Genomic DNA, 25,997 nt, shown 5'->3' with positions numbered 1-25,997 from the left:
TTCTCACACACACGCACACGCACACACACACACACACACACGCACACGCACACACACAATTGCATACTATCTCACACATAAACACATACAAGAATAGAAATGTGTACTTAAAGGTGCGCCCATGGACAAACACGTGTGACACCATCAGTATTCATGCAGAACATGGACACAACATACATCATCTGCAAAATGTAATGCAAACCAAAACAATAGCCATGCAGTGAATGCTGCCTTTATGAAGGGTATAATGTTTGAGAGGTGTTTGTTTCTTAAGGCCACAGCTTGTGTTGATTCATTACAATGCATTATGCTGTAGGTTGTACCTAATATCTCCCCCAACCCCCACCTCCACACAAACTCACAGATATATTTGTAAGCACTGGGAAGATGCCTCATACATGAGGGGACAGTCTGGCTGCCAGCCCATTTAGATAACCTTATAGTCAGGTAATGAATCGCCATTTTCCATCCCTCTCTATCTGCCTCTCCATCCATCTCTGGCTGTTTGTGATTCGGATCTGAAATAGAATTTACCTGCATCATTTCTGTGCGGAATTACAGCCACAAAGACAGGAGGAGGCCGACATAATGGAGATGGATGGAAAGAAAGTGTGTGTGTGTGTGTGTGTGTGTGGGAGAGAGAGAGATAAAGAGATGAGCTAGAAGGAAATGAGTGAGTGAAGGAGGGATTGTGTATATGTATGTAGGCTTATTTGCCTAGTGTGCATGATTTTATTTGTATATCATATAGAGTACTGCAGGGACAACATATTTTTGTAGGCCAACCCGGATGTTAACATCACCCCGGTTCCCTCGACAAAAAGCCAACGGGATTTTTCTTTTTTTTGGTTTATGATACTTACTTGTTTTTTTTCAGCAAGATAATCTTCACAAATGAACACCACTTTTATTATTTTTGAAGAATAAATGCGATCGTCAGAAGTAAAAAGCTAACATTAGGCTACAAACGAACCGTACCACGGTCGCATGACTTCACATCACAACTATGCTTAAGGCGGACTAGTGTTTTGCAGTCTCATTTAGCCACTTGTTAGCAACCACCTTTTATAAGACACGTAAAAGCTTCAAAATTCACGAGTGGGATATTTACCGACGTATTTTATATTGTAGAACAAAACGTTAAAATCTCTTAAGCCAAAAATCCAATTGAAAAGCCCAATGACTTCGAGATGATGGAACCGGAAGTGCAGAAATGCCAACTCATTTCCGGGTTTTAGGACTCATTCGTGCAGCACTCTATAGGGTTTCAGACTAAAGGACTTTACCATTTACCATTGTTGCAACCAAGACGACCAGACCTTATTCCCTACATAGGTGTAGCAGAACATGATGTCATGCTACAGGGAGAAAACTCCCACTACCATTTAATACAAGACGCACCTACATTGTACTCTATTCCATCCCATCCCATGAGTCATCTTTCTGCCTACTCGTTGAATATAAGTCCAATATATAATATTCAGCCACCTTTAATCCCTGCTTGGGTTCACAACCACCTAAAAAAAAAAAAAAACTTTTCACATTCTCATTTGATTTGGTGTTAATGGACTGGTTTGAAGCAACTTGCAATATGATTATATGGCAACATTTTTAATCCCTAAACCACACACTGCACCAATCCAATCTGATACTGAGTCTACACAGCTCTCATTTTGATCCTGCATCCAATGCAGAGGCAGCTGCAGACCAGTCAGAGTCCCTAAGCAGCAGCTCCCTCTCCTATTAACAACAAAACTGTCAGAAAAAGGGAGAAACTATCTCGCACCACTGCTACTGGTGAGTCCAACTATATTCCAACACATCATTGCAGAAATCCAAGCTGTAGTTCTTTCATACTTTATTTGGGTTGTATTATATTGGCAAGCATCAGTGGTGTAGTGCAGGGTACATGCAGGTATACTGAGTATACCTATTTTCTGCCGGTGTACAGTATACCCACCTATCAGCCAAAAAGTACCCATCTACCTAGTAGTACATCCACCGCATCAACGACCACTACAGAACAAGTGAATTAGGTAATCCACCAGTACTTTAAGTTTTACGACTCCAAGTTGAGTTACATGTTTTGTGTGTTTAGGTGGCTTTGGGGAGTTCTGATTTGTGAAACTTAAGAATTAGCTGCCAAGAAACAGCTATTTAAATTCTTGAATCAACCACAGTCACATCTCTTATTTCCACATTTTAGCTGACAGCCAGAGAGTTATTGTTATCATGAGTTATGTTGTTACGGTATCAAGGCAAGAAGAAAATGTTCATTGTGACTGACTTGCAGTCAAATTAATGAAAAGCACACTTGGATGGGAAACACATGGTTTTCTTGGAATGACAATCAGCAGTAATGTACAGTTAGTGTGATTAATAGTGGGTTAAAACAAGCAAAACTACATATGGGTATTCAAAAGGTGTTGTTTTACACTGTTTTATTCAAATCATATAGAAAAGCAAATAGAAAGTGCTTTTAAACCTGTTGGAATGAAAATCTCATAAAATATGTGTCACTACTGGAACTGTGAGCTCTTTTGTCATGAACTCTGTATAACCCTTTTTTCTAGAGCTAAACTCTCTATTAGGTTTGGCCACCAAATTCATTATTTGCAGTTTAAGCAGTCAAGTAGGTTAGGTCATTTACTGGTGAACTACAGAAAAAGAAATGAAGGGCAGAAATGAATCAGGTTTGAAATGAAATTTTGAGGATAATGAGTGAAAAAGAAATTTCGGTTCAGCATGAATATTTACAGAATACACTAATGAGTTAATACTTTATCAGTGCACAGACATGAGCAGAATATCTTAGAAGAGATACACTCTCAGCTCTCTCTCTCTCTCTCTCTTTATAAAATACACACACACACACGGACACTCTTTCAAGCAGTAAATTGCCAATTTTTAAGATCAAAGGTGAGTTGCTCACCATATTTCACTGGTAATGAGAAACAGGCATGGTCACAATCTCTTACGCTCTCTTTCACACGCATGGGAACACACAGAGGCGTCCAACGTTGAGCCTAGTCTGGCATCTGTGAGAGCATACATGCTTCTTTTCCATGCAAGGCCTTTTAAGTTGAACTCTGGTGTATCAAAGGAGCAGACCAGGGAAGATCAAAGTCTGACTCTGAGGCCTGCCATTCTCAATATCTGATAGTCATAACTAAGCTGGCAGTGCTACATGAATATCCATTGAGTGTCACCATTTATGTCCCAGTTGTGTCTGCGGATGTTTCCTGCATGGATGCAATTGGCTGCGTCCACCAAATGGTGTTCTGAGCACTTATCACACAGTGAAGTAGTAGTAGTGGTAGGTAAAGCATCATTATGCAGCTTTTTTACTTTAAAATAACAGCTTCAAAATAATTTTGATTGAACACTGACTTGTAAAAGGGAGAATGCCGCCTCTTTTATTCCCACTCCACACCCCAAATGCCTGTTCTTGCATCATGTACCTTTGGTGAGCAGGTACGATCTCCTGGGAGAAGTGAGTAGCACTTTGCTACATCATACATCACCAGCTACATATAAGAGGAAGCTAGCTCGGCATTCTCAGTACAGACATCATGGCAGAGGCGAAGAGACCGAAGAGGACGGTGATGGAGGAAGCAAAGAAGAGAAAAAGAGAGACTGACGGAGCAAGAGGCCGGACAAGAGTAATCTAAGACTGGCTTTTAGTCGTTGGCGAGAGCTTTCACTGGCCTTCTTGTTATTGGACTCATAGATATATATATACATAGATACCGTATTGGCCGCTTCAGCCTGTTGCTACAATACGTCAAGGAAGGAGGCAGGAAGGACTGACTGTAAACTAATACAAGTGAACGAGGGAGCTGCCGTTTTTCAGGTTAAAAAGCACTATAACGTTTACATTTTCAATGAGTCGTCTTCATATTCAAGGATTTGTGATCTACGCGGAGTAGGAAAAGAAAGTATTGTCTCATGTTACGTAAAATCACAAAACTAGTCTGTTAGACGCTTTTTGTAAAGATGCAACTTAAACTGTAATGTTGATGGAAAAATTCTTAAGGAAAATGTGTCATGACAGTATGACTTTTTAATACCATATCAACAGACAGAGTGGCCGGTGATCCATGAACCAGATGCAGTAACGTAACATTACTGAATCGTTTTACAACAAAAGTTTCTTTTTTGGGGGGGATGGGGACTCTACAGTACTCCACGTAGATCACAAACGCTTGAATATAAAAATGACTCATTGAAATTGGTTGAGAAATGTAGACGTTACAGTGCTTTTTATCCAGAAAAACGGCAGCCCGTTCACTTGTATTTGTTTACAGGCCAATCCTGCCTTCCCCAATATGGCAGCGACGTTGACGTACGATCCAAAGGCCAATACGGTATCGAGGTTTAAATATATATATATATATATATATATATATATATATCCATGGTTGGACTAGTAAGTAATATTAGCTTGCTTGTCAACAAATGTGCGTGTACAACTGTCCATGAGGGACACCAAATCGCAAAAATACCAATTCTTGCGTAATATTGCTTTAAACAGGACAACTGAGAGAAACGACTGTATAGAGGACACACGGAGAAGTTTCCATCAGGGTTTTATGAGTGTGTCTGTGTGAGTGTGTGACATTGTGGGGGATGTACTGTGCAAGCCAATTTTTGTAGTCTGCTCCGTGTCACGTGGTTTCGCCCCGTCGTCTCTCTCTTTACTCAGACTAACACAAAACGCACACACACATGCACACCCAATCCCCATTGACTGACTGCTTTTCCATTTGTGCCCCAGAACCAATCGGGATGCTTTCTCTCTCAACACAAGGACGTCATAAGGGCAGTGGTGGAAAACCCACAAAGACACAAAGTAATTAATTCAAACTCACACACACCCTTGAAAAAAACACCACAAGTTTAAAAAATGACACACAAAATTGAATGCATCTACTGTAAATGTTGCATTTGAAGGGACATCAGTTTGAAGGGACATCAGTTTGCAATTCAAGCAGTGCATGACAGCAAAATATAAGCTGATCTTCTAGTAATACTGATCTATGTATATCACAGTCCAGTCTCAGTGATATAATCCATAAAAGGACCCTTAAAACACAGCTGAGAGTCAACCACTGGTCCAAAGCTGCATAGGAAAGTGAATTCAGCTGGCTGCTTCACTCTCCAACACTGACCTCTACTTGTTGACATCCAAGGTGGATTAGTGGCTGCTGATTCAATTATCTCAACCCAGGACAGCTTTTTTCTAACCTATCCCTCAGCAGCCTCTGTGCATAACTTGCAAATTGCAGTTTATAGTTTATAAATAAGCACATGGACTCTACACAAGGCCACCTGACATGGTGACTTTACTTATTTATCAGGGTCTCTGGGTGGATGAAACAAAAAAGTTGACTATATAAAAAGGATGACTCACGCTTGCCTGCTTTCTGAGTTGTACCCGGTGTCGACGTGCTCAACGTGCTCAACAGAGTGGTTCCCGTGGTCCGAGAGTCTCTGTCCGCGGTGCTGAAAGCTCTCAGAGTTCGCCGCGCCTCGTCCTCTCCACTTGGGCACCGGGTCATCGCAGCGGTCGTACGCCGCGTCTATCCGCACATCCTCCCGCTGCGACCGGAACGGAGAGCCGGCGTCACCCCCGGTGCTCTGGCAGAACTTTGGGGAGTCCCCGGGCTCCCGGCTCTCTGGTGGAGGAGACGGGTGAAGACACTCCGGAGCGGCGAGGTAAGGTGGGTCCGTGTCGCCCAGCAGCGGACAGGCGGAGGAGAAGAGGTCCAGGGGCCGCGGTGAGGAAGGAGATCCTCGGGGAAGGCAGACGGACAGAGGCGGTGATGGAGACCTGGAGAGACGGGCTCTCTCACCGCTGTCGGTTTCCTCTCCTTCGTCAAACATTGATAGAGTTCTTGAGCAGCATATATTTTAAATAAGTCTGTCTATGTTGCAGACATTTAACGATTTTTTTGCCAAAGTTTCAACCCGCACAAGTTTCTAGTGAGCAGCAGCAGCAGCAGCAGCGACGAGACCAGCCTCCACCTTTACACCGGAGTGCGCGCACACTAATTAGAGCGCATGGAGAGTGCGCGCGCAGGGAGCCAGCCTGTTACAAAATGGAAGGAAATGAAACAAGAGAGGCAACACAACACAAAATAGCTCAACTTCATTCAGTGAGCGACCAGTGATGCCTCAGTGTTCTACTGAACGATTCAGGAGGTCTTTTGTTCCAGCAGCGGTCAGATTTTTTAATGAACATTCTTAGATATGGCCTAGATCCATGGTACCTCTCAGCTGTTGATTATGTCTCAAAGGGCTTCTTATGATGTTATTTATTTATTGGTGTATTGTGAATGCTGTGTTTTTGTTGTTGTCTGACTTGGTGGCAATCAAATTTCCCCACGGGGATCAATAAAACTGTCTATAATAACTTACGCACTGCTTTGACCTACAAAAATTAGTACATGTCATCCGCACATTTACTACAGAGAAAACACATTTTCAGTCTGAATGTTTTGCTGCACTGTTCTAGCAAGCTAGCACATACAGAGGCCAGGTAACTCAATTGTCTCTTTGACGACCAGTGGTGGAATGTAACTAAGTACATTTACTCTATACTGTAGCCCAGCTATTCTCAACCACTGGGCCGGGGCCCACTGGTGGGCCTCAGAGAGCCACCTAGTGGGCCGCGAAGGTGAGGCCAAATGGTTAGATTAACCGCCATTCTGTATTTCAGAGGTTGTAGCGGGCTCACTTTTAAAGCTAGAGTGAAGATACTGGCATCATATGAAACTAGAAAAACCTAATGAATCCATTGGTACCAACCATGTCATACTAGCTTGTCGGGAAGGAGGCTAAATAACGCTTCAAAATTACGCTAAATTTTGGTGAGGAAAATCTGCCATGGCCATTTGACCTCTGACCTCAAAATATGTGAATGAAAATAGGTTCTATGGGTACCCACAAGTCTCCCCTTTACAGACATATATGTCACAGATGCAGGGACACAAAATCAAGCAATTTTTGAAACCAGTAAATGTGTGTGGTGAGGAAATATGACCCTGAATACTTTGGATTCATAATGGCATGCAGTGATGGGTGAGGGTAAGCTGAATATTTATGTGAGTCATAACACCTGACAGTGGCATCACACATATTTATAGCCCAGTTTGTCATTTATTTGGGAAGGTGGTCCTTGGAAATTTTTTAACAATCGGAAGTGGGCCTCGAGTTACAAAAGGTTGAGAACCCCTGCTGTAACCTACTTAAATACAAATTCGAGGTAGCCTCTGTACCTTACTTGAGTATTTCCATTTTATGTAGGCCTAACTAACCTATACTTTTACTCCACTACTACATCTCAGTGGGAAATATTGTACTTTTCACTCCATTATGTGTCTGGACAGCTTTTGTTACTTTTCAGATTACACATTTCCATGCCTTTCCTGTATAGTGAAAACCATGTAATCTCCAAATATAGTGTTTTTTTTACTTTGAATGTCTCTGATAAACGGAATGCTAAATGATAAATAAACTGTTGCATATAATATGTATATGTGTATATGTGTATGTGTATGTGTATACATGTGTGCATGTGTATTCATATATGGACTATGTGTATGTATATGGACGTATGTTTGTAATACAGTATACGTATATGTATGTGTAGGTGTATGTATATGTGTTTATGTATATGTGAAAGTGTGTATATGTATACAGTATATGTTAATGTGTGTATATATATATATTTTTTTTTCTTCTTTTCTACTCAGTTATCCATTTACTCTTTGTTATATCTTACTCCTTTGTTCAATATGTACCACTGGGTGCATAGAATTCAAGGAAAAAATTGCATATATTGTGGATGTATAATTCATAAGTAATTTGCTATAAAAGTATTAAAAAAAAAAGATAAACTATTTATAAAGCCTCTTCGATCAGCTGAAAACTGCCTAGTCACAAAGCTGAAAACACGGCTGTTTTTCTGAGAAAAGTTAGAGGTTCGTGGTCCTCACAGGACAGCAATGCTATATGATGACCGATGATGTTATAGAATATGATGCAATGCTGTGGATTAAACTACCCAGCAGTATATAAAGGAGTTAAAAACATCCACAGCAGTAAAATGCAACAGACACATCAATGCAGCAGTAATATGAATCCATATATAATAGGAACACACTGACAGGGAACATTTTACTGCAGAATAAGCACTTTTACTTTTACTTTACTAGGATCTGACTACTTCTTCTGCCACTGCTGACAACCAAGCACACATAGCCTGACCACATTTTACTTGTAAGAGAAAAAAGACAGAAAAATAAGATGCACCAAGTGACCTGGGTGAGTGGGTTATGAGTAGGGGTGAAAGAAATATTGATACACTTGAGTATCGTGATATTATGTTATATCGATTCTCAAAAACGCTATTGATTTTTAATTAATAGGTAACATGCAAATATTTGTGGCAGACGGGGGCTCAGATTAAACAAAATGTAGTGCTATGATGTTACAGGGACTGTGATAAATGCAAATGCTGATTCCAACTGTTAAAAAAATGTTAAAAATGTTTTTACTCAGATTTTATCACAATATTTCACCTTGCTTACTATATCACAATATATTCAATCGCAACTCCTGCATCATGATAGGTATCGTATCACCAGATTCTTGCCAATACGCAGCCCAAGTTATGAGAAAACTGCAGTAAAACAAGTTATATTATTGTACAAACAAGTTTTTTGCACATCCTGAACAAAACTGTGACACCTTTTTCATTGTACATTTTCTGTTCTACATTTAGGCTATGTTCTTGACTTTTGCTGTACTTTCCCTGTATTTTTATTCTCTCTTAATATATTTATTGTATGTACCAAACACCAAGGCAAATTCCTTGTAAGTGAACAACTTACTTGGCAATAAATCTAATTCTGGCTCCGATACAATAACGTCTGCCTTCTTTGTAAGAGAGTTTTTGCAGTGTGACCAAACCTGTTTGTTTTGAATTCATGTTTCAAAAGAGGAGAGGGGTGAGAGAAAGAGAGAGACCGAGGGAGAGTTGGAGGTTGGGGAGTGAAGGGGTTAACATGCTCCACCTGTTGTATGCCAATTACTTGTCCGGTCATAATCTTGTTATTGCTTCAGAGCACAAGCAATTAAAACTTAATGTAGTCATCATCTAACCTCAGTGGTACAGTAGGTTTATCTTAGGATACACCGAGTCCCTGTTTGCTCAGACAAACCTGAACACAAAACCTTTTAAGGTGTCTGTCTTTACATATGAAGAAGAAAATAATACAGTGATTGACTGTGTGTGTGTGTGTGTATCCTTGTGTGTGTGTGTGTGTGTACACATGTAGTCCTGTAATTAGAGGCAGAGACACATTAGTCATGATGATGGAGACTTCCTGCACCCCCACACAGACAATAACCAGTCCTGACCCGGCGCTTTGATCCGTCCTTGTGTTTATGCACCCAACACATGCACACAGATCACAAACAAATCTAATTAACACACACATCACACATGACAAACTGTTATCACTGGTGTTCGCATTTGGATAGAAAACTGTCTAGAGTGAGGTCTGTATGTTATTCTGAATAACTGCATTTTGTTTCTAGAAAAACACAATAGCTTCAGTTTTGTTAAATAAAATAATAAATAATACAGTTCTTATAACTTACTGATTCATTAATTCTTAATAAATGGCAGCAGTCTGTTATCGGTTTACAAATACAATACATTCTCTGTGTTTGTTGAATTGCTTATCTGTAAATTACATAAACACAGGATGACAGACTTTGTAGATGTATGTGTTCCATTACATTATGTCTTTATATGCTTCAGGGTTTCTACTTTAGACTCACTTCAGTGGCTTTAAATTGCTCAACTAAGTGACAAAGTAATTTCCAGGAAATGTTTTTAGAATTTTTTTCTGTGAAATTAGGAAAGCAAGGGACCCATACAATATCTTAATGTTTCACATCTTCCCCACATTAGAGTGATAGGATTCAAATCGAAAAACCAGCAAAGCAGCCCTGCAGGATTAATTACACATATGAAAAATTAATATTTTAATGATATTGTAGAACTGGTACAAGCCACTCTTCAAGACTGAGTTCACTTTTTATTTGGCAAGCTTCCAGTAAAACACAGTATTGGGCTTTCATACCAAGCGATCTATATGCTCGACACACATGCAAACCTGGTGACCTTGAGTGGAAGAACATCTATTGTTGCTGAACTTAAGCCATCTGAAGTCTGACCCTACCTTAATGCAGAGATTAGCGAGAATTGGAACAAACTATAGACCATCGTACATGATGTCCTGAGTGAATGTCAAGAGGCACAAGTAGCTGTCCGTCTGTGTGTGTGTGTCTGCCATTGTACTCTCTTGTTATATGACTTTGGGCTTTTGAAGTACAAAAGGTTTGTTGTAAGTGTATGTGTGCAATTTCAAAGCTACAATAACAATTATGTTTTTGTTTTGACAACCAGCCAAGCGTATACTGCATTGAAAGTACCATTCTTATAAGAAGCACAATGTTCAAGATATTCTGTGTCTTGGTGAGTAAGTGTAACAATTACGTAGTACTCTAGTCGTCCACGGCACACTATTCGTCTTCCTTCTTCACACTAATAAGCCACTGCAGATTTGCAGAACAAGTCATGCTCCTTTAGGAATGATAATATATTGAAAAGAGAGAAATTAGTCATTTGGCCATTCAGTATTGGATAATGGGTCTCTCGGTGGGTTGGAATTGTCTGGCTTCACCCCAATCACAGGTGCCATAGCAGGAGCCTTCTATTGTCTGTCACAGGCAGAACCCCTGCTGGGAAATCACTGATTGAGGGTGTTTATAAAGCTAGATTCTTGAAAGTTGCAATCAACAGAGAGCAGTGCAGTGCAGCAGCACTTACTGTATCTGTCCTGTGTGATTCAGTGTGAAATTACAATTTCACAGCAAACAAAGCAACCTTTTAATAATGTAGGAGTTTGCAGCATATCAAGCAACGCATTAAATTACGTGTCCACTCAAAACGTTTGAATTAAGGCACTGTATTCCTTGTATATTTAAAGGTAAAGGTACAGTGTGTAGGATTTGGCGGCATCTAGTGGTAACTCCATTCTACTCCTTTAGGAACAACGGAAGTCAAATGTCAGCTGGCGGTACCACGATTTTGCACGGCTACTGTAGAAGCATGGCGTTGCAACATGATGGACTCCCTGAAGAGGACCCGCTCCCTATGTAGATATGGAGGGCTCATTTTAAGCTATAACGAAAACACAACAATTAGTTTCAGGTGATTATACACTAATGAAAACATAGTTATGAATATTATATTCCATTTCTGCTAATAGATCCCCCGAAACGTTACACACTGGTCCTTTTACAAAGACAGATAGAGATGAGAGGCAGGAAGACAGAGATGGAGATGTTTGATTAAATTACATCTTGCGACAGAACAAATGTCAAGTGAGAATGGTAAATGGATTTGCATTTTATATAGCGCTTTTCTAGTTTTGGGACCACTCAAAGCAGTTTACACTATGTCACCATTCACACACACATTCATACACTGATGGCAGAGGCTGCCATGCAAGGTGCCAATGGTGTCTAATCTAAATACTCATTCACACACCGATGGCACAGCCTTCGGGAGCAATTTGGGGTTCAGTATCTTGCCCAAGGACACTTTGACATGGAGGTTGGAGGAGCCGGGGATCGCTTTATAAAGCCACAGCCGCCCAGGATCACATTAAACACCACTTCCACCCCCTCTGGCAGCCCAAACATTAAAGTACTCTTCTCTCGCTGTACATATCAAACATGCAGAGACACTGAGATCTGCAGAGACCATCTCTGATTCCCTTTACCTTCTCCCTAAGGACCAGATGAGAGGACAAATTCAAAATTCACATGATCTTAAGACCTGATTGAGTATACATTGCACACATCCCTTGCCCATTCAAATAGACCTCAACTTAGGTATGTTATGACAGCATAGTCTCTTTTACTCTCTACAAGCCCTGCTTTCAGCTGCTTCCATCAGTAGAGGGGACACTGTGTCCTCACCCATCTGTGGCCTCACCCATGAGCTGCTTGCAGCATCTGGTAGAGAACTCTCTCTGTGAACCCCTCCCGCAGCGAAGTCAGTCTATTGGGAGGTTTCCATCATCTTGTGATAGCAGATGTGCCAGTTTGCTGATGCTAGCTATCAATTACACATGAGGCAACAAAGAGTTAATAGAATAAAGGTTCACAGTCCTGCCTCCACATTTCACAGGTATTTGCCTCAACAAACCCATGGCATCCAGACGGAAAGTCCGTCAGAACGAGCTGACAGTCCAGGAAGCCTTGAGCTGTTTATGGTGGTTGCTGAAGAAGGAAAGCTGCAATGCTGCTGTCCCAGCGGGTTCATCCAGTCCTCATTACTGTCTGTCCCTTGAGCTATGTCAGCAGGTCTGCATATATGTATTCTAACACAGAAAGGGTCTTATATTCTAATGGATCCCCAACATTGGTCTGTCCATTTTGAGAGCCTAATTTCTGTCATTTACAGTATCTAGAAACTGCTTTAACATCTACTAAACAAGTCATGCTATGAGAGTTACACAGCTACACACTGCAGAAATTATTTTAAGCTTCAAAGAGAGCAGAGTCTGCATCAATAAAAAACAACACTTGGTGAAGGTTAGGAAGAGACTGCGGTTTGAATGACTCAAGGTCTTTTTTTTCTGAGTCAGAACCGACTTCCTCAATATTTAATCTAGACCACACTCTTTCCCTATGTATAACCTTAGCTTTGAGTTGCCGAAACACAAGTATGATATTTTAAATGCAAACCTTTCCTTGCTATCGTTATGCCCAGCTCGTTCAGCAGCATAACAAAGAAGGGAAGTCCACACAGTAACAGTTTAATGAAACAAATATATTTATTAAAGATAATTCAACTGAAGCAAAATAAAGTCGGTAAGGGTGTAAAGTCAGTAGTCAGTAGTGAGGTGTGGGTGATGGGTGCTGTGAAACTGTAGTGCTAACCTAAAATACTTGGAACAAGAAGGATAACTAAATATAAGCAAACCACATCAAAACATCAAAATGGGGCACGCTAAAGTGCGTCCGCCATTAAATTTTTTTTCGACCTTCAATGTGACGCACGTCAAGTGTGTAAGGCTGAAGAAACAGCAACCACCGCATTAGTCTCTGGTTACTATTCTGCATACTAGACAGGAAAGTCAATGGGGTATGATCTGTATAAATGGCAACTGACAATGATGGTCCCATTCATCACTGGCCTCCACCTTAGCATGCACAGGACTAACTTCACCCTGGCCTGCAACCTTGCCAAGATAGGTCACTGTCGCTTTAGCAAACTCACACTTTGCTAAGTTAACTGTTAAGTTTGCCTCCAACAATCGGTCAAACACTGCCTTCAAACGTTGAACATGAGCTTCCCATGTGTCGCTATACACCACCACATCATCTGCACACCTTGTCACGTCATACTGACCAGGCTGTCACCGTTATGTTGATTAAAAAAATGTATCTGCGTGGCCTATCGTTTCCTGCCAAACCTATTTGCTTATGTAAATGTTGCATGTGAACATAAATTTTAGGGTTGCACAGAGAGTTCAACTGACAGAGAGAACATGACAGATGGTAGAAAGGGTGACAAAAATCAATCATCCATTGGGCCCCAGTGGCTTTTGTCATTTCTTTTTTTTTTTTATCCCTGCATCTGTTCCCCTCTTTTTCTCACCCTGTCCTCTATTCATCCCTTTGCTGTCAAACGTTGTGCCACTCTCAGCACATTTTGTCTAGTCCCAGCTCCTATCACTGTTATATCAGGGCTGGAGGCTTCTGGGAGTTGGTCACATGCTGCATCATTGCCATTCTGTTCGCAACAACTTTGGTCCAAGTTTACTTCCCGTCAGCTACTGCATTAACACACATTGCAACAGGAAATACAAAAAGGGCCCATTTAGACTGTTTATGTTGTTAATGGTGCCTTTAAATGGAGTCGTGTTTACCGTGTTCACGAGAAGAGTCCATGAACGCCCACCTCTTGTGGTATTCACAACCTCGTAAGTGGAACGTTTCTGAAAGCTCAGAGTTCACGAGTTGTGACATGTTTGTTGATATTGTCAGAAATGGTGGAGGCCATGGAAGTTCATTTTTCGGTGCATAAGTGAATATATTGCAATTTTAGCCTCTCTGTGGCTTCTAGACACCGAAAGTAACGTTGATATTGCTGTTGCCTAGCAGCGGTGTTTTCATGACTTAACCACTTGAACGCCAAGCATATGGTGTACACGACTTCTCCCATGTTGTAAACACGAGCTCACAAGTCTCATTTGAAGGCAGCAATAGTTTGAAAAGGTTTATAGAGGATTTTCTTTTTGAGTTACATTGACTGTGTTTTCATAATCTGTATGGATTAGAAAAACTATATTTCACTGAAAACTGATTTAATTTTGTGAAGGTGCCTTTGGATTCTCAGAAATTACCTCAAAACCACTGGATTTGCATATTCTGGATTAAAGTAATAAATGATGTTTACAAATCCTGTAACAGACTCAAAAACATACCATTCAGTCAGCTGGTCCATCATTATTGGCTCCAACATCCTTAATCTTAATCCAAATATTGGGGTGGTGGACAAATATTTAGCTCTGAGATGGCTTCTTGAGGAGAGAAAATGTTGGGAAAATACAGTGATCAGGATTTGTCGACTGTAATCACACCTTACTGTGGTGTCTGAGTGATTAAATGTGGCTAAAAAAGGTACAATGGTATCGTCTGTCACAGAGCAACCTGGTTTACTGTCATATTGACTTCAACAGGCCAATCAATGTTAATGTGTGTACGAGGAGGAAGGGTGCAAAAGCCAATCACTCACACCCTCCATCGACCTCATGATAATTTGATTGGTCACTTGATCAATGACATGTCCTGCCAGGATCAGCAGTCCCCCAGAGGGTAGCAGATGACGGTGAGGTATCCCCACACTTTTGTCCTTTAGTTTTCTCTGTGTGTTCACTTCATTCGCTCTCCTACTCCAACCAGCACGATCGTTTACAGCTCTGACTGAAATAGCGGGCAGATATTGGAGTCAATACATACTCTATGCATATTTTATTGGTACAGAGCAACGGAGAGAGGGGTTGAAGTGTTTAAAACTTTTATTATGTCTGCTTGCCAGGGTTTGATGAATGACTTGTGACAGAGCACTTAATGAGGTATTCTGCCAACTGACATTTATTAAAGATATCAGACACTTTGTGTGTGTGTGTGTGTGTGTGTTTGTGTGTGTAGTTGTGTGCAGGTGTCTTAACCACAGACTCACACCGATGTTATTATGTACACATACACACATAAACTATGCAAACTCATGCAAATAAATGCTCTGAGAAAAAGTCTCTTTTCGCCGTTTCTGTTTTTACCTTAATATATTCACTTCTAATGCAGAAAAAACAATTTGATTGGCATGAATTGCTCAAATCCCCCATGCAGTGTACAATGCAATGCCATTTATTATTTACACCCAGTTTCACCGGTGCCCCAGTGAGTGTGCAGCATATAGGCTACACTCACTGCATGTAATATCAGAATGCAGCCCAAACACATCGAGCTGATGTATACATTTATTTACAACCTAATGAGCATTACTAATATTATACAAATCCATCCGTATTCATTGCTTCGGTGCATTCAATACATTCACACCTTGACACGTGACACTAAGTCATTATGGAAAGTGATGGCAAGCATTTCTGGTTCAGCTGAAATGAGCTTTGCAATGTGTGTGTGTATGTGTGTGTGTGTGTGTTATTGTACTTGCCCTTGGAAGAGGCAAATTCAGTAGATGGAGGGGGAAAAATAAATCTTCTAAATTGAATGTGTAGTTCAAGGACAAAGGGAGAAACGGAAACTGCTGTAAGCCTTCTCGTGGTCAAAGTGAATGTTGTTGTATGTTGTAAATTTGAATTTCTGTCCAGCCCAGTGTGTAACTCTGGGTCTGAAAAGTGAAGCCAGTGCAGAAGTGCCTTAAACGTGCATTCTTTCTCATAGCCAGCAGGGGGCGACACCTCTGGTTGCAAAAAGAAGACTGATTGTATAGAAGTCTATGAGAAAATGAGCCTACTTCTAACTTGATTTATTATCTCAGTAAACATTGTAAACATGACTTTATGGTCTGAATCGCTAGTTTCAAGTCTTCTTCAATACAGCATGATGTTCATTTAGTAAATTATGATCCCATTTAGAGCCAAGTAGATCATAAAGCAAGGTATGCTTTAGGGCGTGGCTACCTTGTGATTGATTGGTCGCTAGCACGGTGTTGTCCGGTTTGGGAGTTGTCCGTGTTTTTGTCTTACGTTTGTCAACGTTAACCCTTTCACAGTGTGATTTCAGTTCAGGAAAGATAATGGTAACATTTTCGTCACCTAAAAAAAGTCTTATTCAGCATTTGGTTGTACCTAGCTCCACCCTCGTGTCACTTTTGGTTGCAAAAAACCTAGATGGCAACGACGAAAATGCCGGACTTGAGGCTTCAAAATGACAGTCCACAAACCAATGAGTGACGTCACGGTGACTACGTCCACTTCTTATATACAGTCTATGATTTGGCCCTGTGATTACTGCCAACAGAGGTCCAAAAGACTAAATGATAACTGACAATATTCCTCTGATTAAACTACATAAATCAGAATGTGCTTTGTAAGACGCTCGTGTTGACATTCAGTTGAGAAATGTTCTAAAACAATCAGTTTTTCCTTAGTAAACGCACATTGGCGGATCACTTGCTGACAATTAGAGAGTGCAGCTGATTTTTGCGCTCTGGGGGTAAGAGTAGTAGCCCAAGTAAGGCAGGGAATGCGGTTTCCATTCCTTCACGCAGAGCAGATCATTGGAATAAAACCTGCCATCAATTATCCTCACCAGTGGCTTATGCTGAGAGGATCAACACTGGCAGTGATGCACTCCCTCAGCTACACAGCTAGAGCTCTGGGTGTATACGGGCGAAAAGCACATTAAAGTCACAGAGACATCGAATGAGAAGCCCCCCTCCTAAGTAAACAAACCACCTGGGCTGAAGTTAAATGAATGTGTACTACTTGAATGGAAATCTAATTTACAAATCATTATTGATTGCACAGCAAGACAGTCTAAAAGTCTGTGTGCAAGACTTGAATATCTGATTAGAAAACAACATAAAAGTTAAACACATTATTTTGAGACAATAAAGATTGTAAATATCTATTGTGTACTACCTAAAATTCAAATAGGAAAACTAGAATTACAGCCTCATGTTTGTATGCCTCAGCCAATAAGCCAAGTTGCAGTTTATGTCTGTCCAAAATGCCATCACTTTACCCTGTTAGACGTGTTTAAAATTGTCATAAGTTGCATATGAATTCCTGAGTTATGGCCAAAAACATGTTTTGTGAGGTCACCGTGACCTTTCACCTTTGACCACCGAAATCTAATCAGTTCATCCTTGAGTCCAAGTGTCTTGCACCGTGTAAAAAGAGTTGCTGTTCTTAGCAAAACAACTACCAACTTTTAACAGCCACTTTCCAAGCACACAGGGGTGAGCGATTGATCCTAAATGGGTAGATTTGGGGTGGGGTGTCACTTTAACAGACTGCACTATAAGGTTTTATGTCTCCCCACAATATAAAATTACTCCACAACACATCCGCCTCTAGCCTTGTGGTGAACCCACACAAGCCGTACAGCTGGCTTGTTACACCTCGGGGTTCTTTGCCAAAACCCTTCATCTCAGTCTCACCCAGCCTTGACAGCCATGGGAAATCCATGGCTGTAAATTGAAAAAGTTCCCTGAGAGAATAGCTGGCTGGATCTCCTTTTTCACACTGCTGAAGAATGATGTAAAAGAGACACACACACAGGGCTGTGGTGTCAGGACTGAGTGCTTTTTCATGACAGCTAGTGGTGTTGGAAAGGACAACAGCCCAGTAAATGCATTTAATTGATGAATAAGGAATAAGAAAGCTAGATAAAACAATAAAACTCTTCTCCTCATATTTGACATTTTTAATTCAGGAAAAAATGCACTGGCCATGTTCATTTTATCCTCAACATACAATTATATTTTTTCACAATAAATTGGTTAGTTTATATATAATACAATGATAATATAATGCCAGCATTATCCTTTAAAAGGGGCACTCCACTGGTTTTACACATGAATATCAGTTTACTAGTCAGGGTTAGCACTACTCAGCCTGTGAAAACTGTTGTGTGATGCCTTCTGTGGCTCTGGAGGAGCTTTGACAGGTCCGAGAAAATGACTCAAGTGACAACACTATGAGAATTGCTGGAGTACCAATTTAACCAACAAGCTTACAATCTACACTTTATGGCATTTTTATAATTAGGGATGCACCGCTATCGATACTGGATCGGATATTGGGCCAATACTGACTCATACAGCTGTATCGGGTATCGGTGACAATGGGGCCAATCTATTCAATTCAGTTCTATATTTATATACTAGCTACATTATATACTGGAATTTTAATTCCTGTTTAAGTTTTGACCAATTTGTTGTTGCATTAAAAAGGTTTACACTTGAACTGTAATTCCTGTTAGTTTTCTAGACTTTTTACTGGTGTATGATTTCTTATTTTAATAATAAATAATTCTGTAAATTCATATGTATGTATGCATTTGTTACATTTTGTTTTACAAAGTTAGGAAAGCAATATTTAAGTCCAGCCTGATGTTGCCTTACACATAAAATAATGATCCCAGTCACTTCCACACAGTGAGGCATACAGGTTATTAAATAAACACTGGTTTCGGATCGGTACTCAGTATCTGAGTAATTTCTTATCATCTGAGGGAAGCTTTAAGCTTGGTGGTGATTTGCAGGTGAAAATATCTGTGTGTATATATATTCAAAATGGGCTTTAAAATATTGTTTATGCTATTATTTTATAGTATTTAAGTAGAGAGATAGGCAACACAGGGAGGAGTGATGATATAAGACAAAAGCTCATGTTTTGCATCTTAACAACACAACCACCAAGACGCCCCACATTGGGCTACATTCAGCTGCAAAGTTCCTCACGATAAATGAAAGATCATACACAACTTGCCCTGAAATTTAAAAACAAAAAAGGTCACTGGTACATGAAAACAAGAGGAAACAATTACTCTCAAGTATTTAACTGCCCTCTGCTCGCTGATATTGACCTACTTATTCTGGTAGACCCCTGAAAGGGCTTCAACAGACTGCACATACGCAGAGCATCTCTTCTAATAGTTTCCAGCTCCCTCGCTAGTTGAGTGGAATAATAATATCTTCAGCAAAATTGGATCTTATGAAAAGCTATTATTCAACAAAATTAGATACGTTCCTTTTAAAATGAAAAAGGTTGATCTTATAACTGTCTCTTAATTTCATTAGTCTGTAGAAATATTTCTATTGCCATTACTAATGGCTTTTTTCCCCCATTCACAGCCCTAATGCCGTATGGTTCGCTATATGTAAAGACTGTATGTTTGGCTGTATTTATGCTTCTTCTATGCTGACTTGGAATGTAAGGCTGTTTAATTAGCATATAAAGCAGGTCCAACCTATCACCATAACTCTCAGTCACGCATGTCAATCTTTCGCTCAAGGCGTCCACTGAAAAGTCATACATGGATACACAATCAAATCAACCTAAATCATGTCATTCTTAAACGAGGCTTAAATCTAAAATGCATTCAAATTCAACAACGCTGCTGACTGTGACAAGAGTCTGCCAGGCCAATATTTTCAGGAGAAGACCCCATTATTAATGCCAAGCTTCAATGGCGGTTTCACATACACATACCGAGTGGCCCGACTGCATCCGCCGATGCTCCACTGCCTACCTGGCAGAGTGAGAAAGTAACTTCCAGTCACTGCTGAAATTCAAATGAGATGTCTAGTTTTTCCCAGACATTTAAATGAGGTGGAATATTGTCCGTCGGTGTCAGCTAATGATCATGCCATGAAGCCTGGGGCACTTAAATGAAATAGAGTGAAGGGCTATGCTTGATAATGAAATGGTCCGTGCAATCACTGAGACCATGGAGCGTTATTTTATTACAAACACGTTTCTATGTGCTACAGGTTTAGCTTTCACCATTGACTGTATATAAGAAGTGGAAGTAGTCACTATGACGTCACCCATTGGTTTGCGGACTGCCGTTTTGAAACCTCAAGTTCGTCATTTTGGCCGATGCCATCTTGGTTATTTGCGACACGAGAGGTTGGAGACATTTTTAGGCGACCACAATGTTGCAATTAACTTTCATGAACTGAAAACACACTGTGAAAGAGTTAAAGTTGTAAGACGAAAACACGGACAACACCCAGACCGGACAACGCCGTGGCAGCGATCTGTCAATCACAAAGTAGCCATGCCCTAAAGCATATCCTGACTTATGGTCTATTGTCTAAATGGGACCATAATTTACTAAATGAACATCATGCTGTATTGAAGAAGACTTGAAACTAGCGATTGAGACCATAAACTCATGTTTACAATGTTTACTGAGGTAATAAATCAAGTGAGAAGCAGGCTCATTTTCTCATAGACTTCTATACAATCCGACTTCTTTCTGCAACCAGAGGAGTCGCCCCCTGCTGGCTACAAGAAAGAAAGCACATTTAAGGCACTTCAGCTTCACTTCTCAGGTCGCTCACTGGCATTAACTCTCCATGCCTTGCTTACATGATCAAGAATTCATTCTTTGACAGGACATCTCATCCCATCTCAATCCCCACACTACCAGAGGAATGTCATCCACCTCCCCCACACCTGCCACTTGAGCACTTATCACCCCTAACACCTCTTACATCATAACCAACACTGATGTTCTGCACGCACAAGCTCATTGGCTTGTAGCTGCATTCACGCTTCTTCAGCTTGCTTATGGTGCCACATCATCATCATCTGCTACCGGCAGACTAGGAAAACCCAACAGCATTCAAACCTACAGTATGTACAGAAGCTGGTCTCAAAGATTCACTTTAGCTAATCCTCTAATCTTTCCGCAAACAGCAGCGTGATGGCTGCAGCTCGCTCCTTCATTCCAACTCTTCTCCTGGTATTTTGTTCAAACATTTCTGAGACTTCTCTGGCTTATGTCATGACGTTCTCTGAATCCTGCATTTAATAGATGTATGTGTTTACTCGGCAAATACGACGGGGGATTTAGTGCTCCCAGCACAATCCTTTGGTATGCTTCTTGGATTCTTGAGAGAGCTTCGCTAAAGATCCCAGGCCTTTCTGCCTAATATAACCAAACATCTGTGCACGAGTGTGAAAATAGAACTATACATCAATGTCCAATATTTGTTTAATGTTAGACTTTATGATTTTGTTCATATTTTTTAGCAATTTGTATAGTATATTGTAGCTCAGTCAGAGACATATGTTTTTTGGAAGCGACTATTTTTAGGATGGATGGATAGATACTTAATTTATCCCGGGGGGGAAATTCTCATGTCACAGCAGCAACACATGAACGAAACCACACTGTACAGGGCAAACGAACAAATACAAGTAAACATAAGAGTTAGTAAGTCAAATATTGTAAATATTATTTTAAACAGTTAGATTTGGCAGAAAAGGCTGCTGCTCTTTGAGGGACCTCTCCAAATAATCTGATGAATAAATGCTGATGTATGTATGAGTCACTGATGGTGAAGTATGAAAGAGGCAGCTGATACCAATCAGCTGATGCGAGCAGGACTTCATTGCTCTGCCTCAAAGCAATGCTCCACACACAGGACAGTACCGTAGTAGCTACAGAATGGTAAATGGACTGCATTTATATAGCGCCTTTCTAGTCTTCCGATCACTCAAAGCGCTTTACACTACACGTCAGCTTTCACCCATTCATACACTGATGGCAGATATACAACGTGCCAACTGCTCATCTGGATCTAAACTAATCATTCACACACACTTACACACCAATGGCACAGCCTTCGGGAGCAATCTGGGGTTTAGTATCTTGTCCAAGGACACTTCAACTCCTGAGCCACAGCTGCTAATTATATATATGTTAACTATTAATGTACTGCAACGTCAATGTTGGTGTTTTTTTTTATGTTTTAAACTTATATTAAAGAACTACATGCGCCTTTGTGTTAAAATAAACTTTATGAACCCTTTAAATCCCCTTTAAAGGCTGCATGATACAGAACATGCAGCTGTTGAAACATATCTGGGAAAAAAGGTGTATGCACATGGTCTTCAGAAACCGCTGTATTCCTCCTCTCACTAAAGACACAGTTTAGTTTTAGGGCTGAAGGATTTACGTCTGCAATGGATTTGAATGTCTTGAAATCTACAATGTGAGTGACAGGAGAAGATAAGGAGAAACAGGGGAAATTCAATATACCTGAATAGGTGTACGTAAGCTTGTACTGTGTGCACTTGTCTTATTTTATGAGACACTTTGTGTCTCACATTGTGAGTTAATGATGAAGACTCCTCTGTCTGAGACACGCTGTGTTCAATGTGTGTCTCCCTCATAAACGCGAGCATCGTTTATCCTGCCAACCTGCTGCTCAGATGAGGTTCCTGCTCGTTAAACAGGACGGAGCGTGTTACTGTGTGTGTGTGTGTGTGTGTGTGTGTTTCTGTACTGTAGGTGTACCAATGGAGCAAAAGACAGACGCTGACACCAACTAACAAATTGCGGCTGTCAGATGAAAACCCTGGATCTCAAAAGTTTCTGGAACTTAATAAAAGCTTTGTGTTAAGTTAGGTGAAGCATTCGTTAAACCAGTAAAAGAGCTTCTAACTTGCACATACCGACCTTATTGAGCGGATCAGGTACCGACTGATTCACGTTTATATTTATATGCCATTATAAAGCTCAATATTTCCACTATCAGTTGCATTAATTTAGTCACAGTAGGCTGCAGATTTTAGTGCCACAGCAATCCCCAGCCTGGGGGTCTACAACCTTTTTTTCTCTGAGAACTAATTTGACAAAATGAAAATGGCCTAAAGCTACTCATAGAACCAAGTTGTACATCGTCAATAGCAGACATAATTTCTGTCTTACTTTTATGGTCCTTTAATAACATTTCAGCCACCGCAGTCATTGCCTCTATTACCATTTCGCCATAGGCGAAGGGCCTTTTTTTGTAATTGGATTTGTAATATCATCAGCCGGAAAGTCCCATGAATAGTTGTTGTGAACTTCGGTGAATTGGCACTCAACGTTAAATTTTTTATCGACTGACTCGCCCTGCAAATGAGCCACGCTTATTTGTCATTCACATTTCTGAAAAAAAACCTCTAAAAACCCATTCCTCATGAAAATTGTATATTTGTATCCATTTCTTGGCCTGGCTATTTTCTGTGGTCATTGTCAAGTCTGGTGTGCGCTTGCTAGTCTGCTAACATTGCATAATGTTACACCGTCACTGATGTAACCAAAGTTGAAAGCAGAATAACTTGTTTAATTGACAGCTGATAATAGTTTTTTTGTGAGAAGGGGGCAGGACGTCTGTAAATTTAATTGGATAGAAATTCAAAGTGACTTTGTGTTATCAAAACGTATGTACATATTCTTTGAACCTTCAGCAAGCCACTCAGAAACAGGTATCAAGCTACTTGTTGGAGACCCCAGCCCTAGCCTCGTGTTATCTTACACAAAACTTATTGTAATGATTTTGACGCAGTGTGGTATACAGATTTTAAATTGAGGGGGAGAAATTGAGCACTGGTATAAGATGGGTACTCGATCAACAGAGACACTGAGTAGAGGTATCGGGAGAGAAAAAGTTTGGATCAGTTCAGAAAAACGATTGGTGAGCTTTAAGATACATGTGGGGGGGGGGTTTGTGACAACATGCTGAAACAAGTGAAATGAACACAGCTTTAGTTTCATGGTTATTCCCAGCTACTCTTTAGACCCACAGAGAGTAAGAAAGAAAGAAGGAGAGGAGTGTGTGTTTCCCCTCACAGCTTGTGCAAGTAACAGGGCTCAAGTGTTCATCCGTAGACTGGGGCAGGACTTTTTTCTGTCCTCTTACATGTACACATATAAAATCAAACACACACAAACACACAGGCTTTGCATTTACCTTCCATGCCTTTCAACTCTCCTGCCTCTGCCCCTTTTCTCAAGCACTTTGCCTCTTTCTCCAGCTTCCATTGCGCCTCCCCTTAAATCCATCACATTCACGAGGCATGCCGTCTGTCCTTTCTCCTCGTCTTTCTCCTCAAAGTGCCCTCAGACTGAAAGGAGAGAGTTTGGAGAGTGAAAAGGACAGTGATGGACAAAGGCAGGCTGTTGTGTAAAATATGGATGAGATGTGAAGGTTTAGACGTGCTCTGACACAAGACAGGGGGGCAGGCTGGGAGGGAGAGAAAGAGGGAGAAAATAACAACCCAAGAATGTGAGACTTGCTTCTTGCAGCAGACAACACATACTGTGATCTACGGGAGTCTTTCAGCTGAGTCAGAGTCGGGCAGTGAAAGCAGGGATATGGAAAGAAAGGGAGAATAGGAAGAAGAAAAACGGAAATGAGGAAAATAAGATATAGGTCCACAAACAGGGGCAAAGCTCCCCTTTTGAGAAAGACAAGGGAATAAGAATGAATACCATATTGATTACATTGATACCATTAACCTCCTGAAATGTAGTAACTAAACATTTTATTAAAAGGTAATGGAAGCAGGGAAGTGTTTTCCCCAAATGTAATCACGTCCAATTTACTTTTCACAGTTCATCTGCTGCCTCCAATCAGTCTTATTCTCCTCTACGGCAACAGGGGAGGAGCAAACCGCTACTCATGGGAGAAAATTATTCTGTTACTAAAACTCATCCTCTCATTTCTCTCGTCTCTCTCTGTCATCCCGCCGCCACCTCGCTCCCACAATCATTTCTCCCCCGACAATGAGATTGCCTCATGCATTGTTAGCCATTTGGTTTAAGACATTTATAGTGAATTCAATACAAGAATAAAAAGCTGATTGGCAATAGCATAAAAGAGCAGGACACAAAGTCTAAGGATTAAAAGCCAAACACCTCTCATGTGAATTGAAATATTCGGTATTCAGGTTTAAAATTGGAGGCTGGAAATAAAGATGGCAAAGGAGGGGGGAAAGGTACGGGTGCCCCTGGAAGGTTATTCTGCCACCCACAATCAAGCATAAGAGGAGATATGAGGAGCTGCCAGAGAATTGCGTGGCTTATCTATCATGGCACAGAGCAGTCACTTGTGTGTCTCTCTCTCTGTCTTCTACTCCATGCATCCTACCGTCTCTCTCTTATCTTTCAGTGACACTTCACCTCACTTGCAAATTGAACAACTGAGGGAGGAAGAGAGGCGGGCGTAGCCTATTTGATGTGTGTATATTTGTCTGTGAGGTTGTGTTGCTCTAAACAGTAATTGTTAAAACTAATTATTGTCACCGTGTTGCTCGACATCACCAGGGAGTCAGCACATTTCCAGGACACATGGCTGCCATTCAACAATGAGTTATCATGCCAACACACACAGCAGCATCTGAAATATAATCAACGCCACTGCAAGGGCTTACATCAATTAAGAGCTTGCAATTATTTTCTCATACACCAGAAAAAGTAATTGCACCAAAAAACAAAGCCCCATTTTCTAAACTGACATGACTGTGTTACATCATTCCTTTAGAGAGGTGACAAATCGCACATTTTGACCTTCAAATTAAATTTTTTCACCTCTCATTAGACAGTCAGCACAAGCGACACCCTGTCAGAGGGAGACAGGAGGTGAGAGGAGACGAAAAGGAGAGCAACATGGTTGTCATTTATAAAATATACATCTATTTCATGACAACCACACACAGGCACGCACATAATGTGATATTTATAAAAGGTTGTATTGATTGACGGAGAAGGCAGTAGCTAAGCAATAATGACTTTAGAGGTTGCCGTTTTGTAGGGTGTCAAACTTCTGACATTTTAGGAGAGAAAAGCTTAGCTCTCAGATGAAC

At 40.7% G+C, this 25,997-nt stretch overlaps 1 protein-coding gene across 4 annotated transcripts in view; it reads right to left on the bottom strand.

Annotated features, from left to right (window-relative positions):
- The window catches only part of trpc7b (transient receptor potential cation channel, subfamily C, member 7b), a 94,836-nt gene that overhangs the window by 55,099 nt on the left and 13,740 nt on the right, over window positions 1-25,997 (bottom strand). The window contains exon 3 of one of the 4 annotated variants that reach the window (XM_074648828.1): window positions 24,104-24,257. The exons of 2 other annotated variants lie outside the window; for them this stretch is intronic. In XM_074648828.1, coding sequence (XP_074504929.1) covers window positions 24,104-24,195 — 92 coding nt within the window. In that variant the 5' untranslated portion in view covers window positions 24,196-24,257. Of the gene's footprint in view, window positions 1-5,413; window positions 6,062-24,103; window positions 24,258-25,997 lie in introns of those variants that run through there. One more of the 4 variants, XM_074648827.1, reaches the window with a different exon arrangement.

This window comes from Sebastes fasciatus, chromosome 10 (genome assembly GCF_043250625.1).
Source record: "Sebastes fasciatus isolate fSebFas1 chromosome 10, fSebFas1.pri, whole genome shotgun sequence".
In the NCBI taxonomy this organism is placed as follows: Eukaryota; Metazoa; Chordata; class Actinopteri; order Perciformes; family Sebastidae; genus Sebastes; species Sebastes fasciatus.
This window is presented reverse-complemented; position numbering and strand designations above follow the sequence as displayed.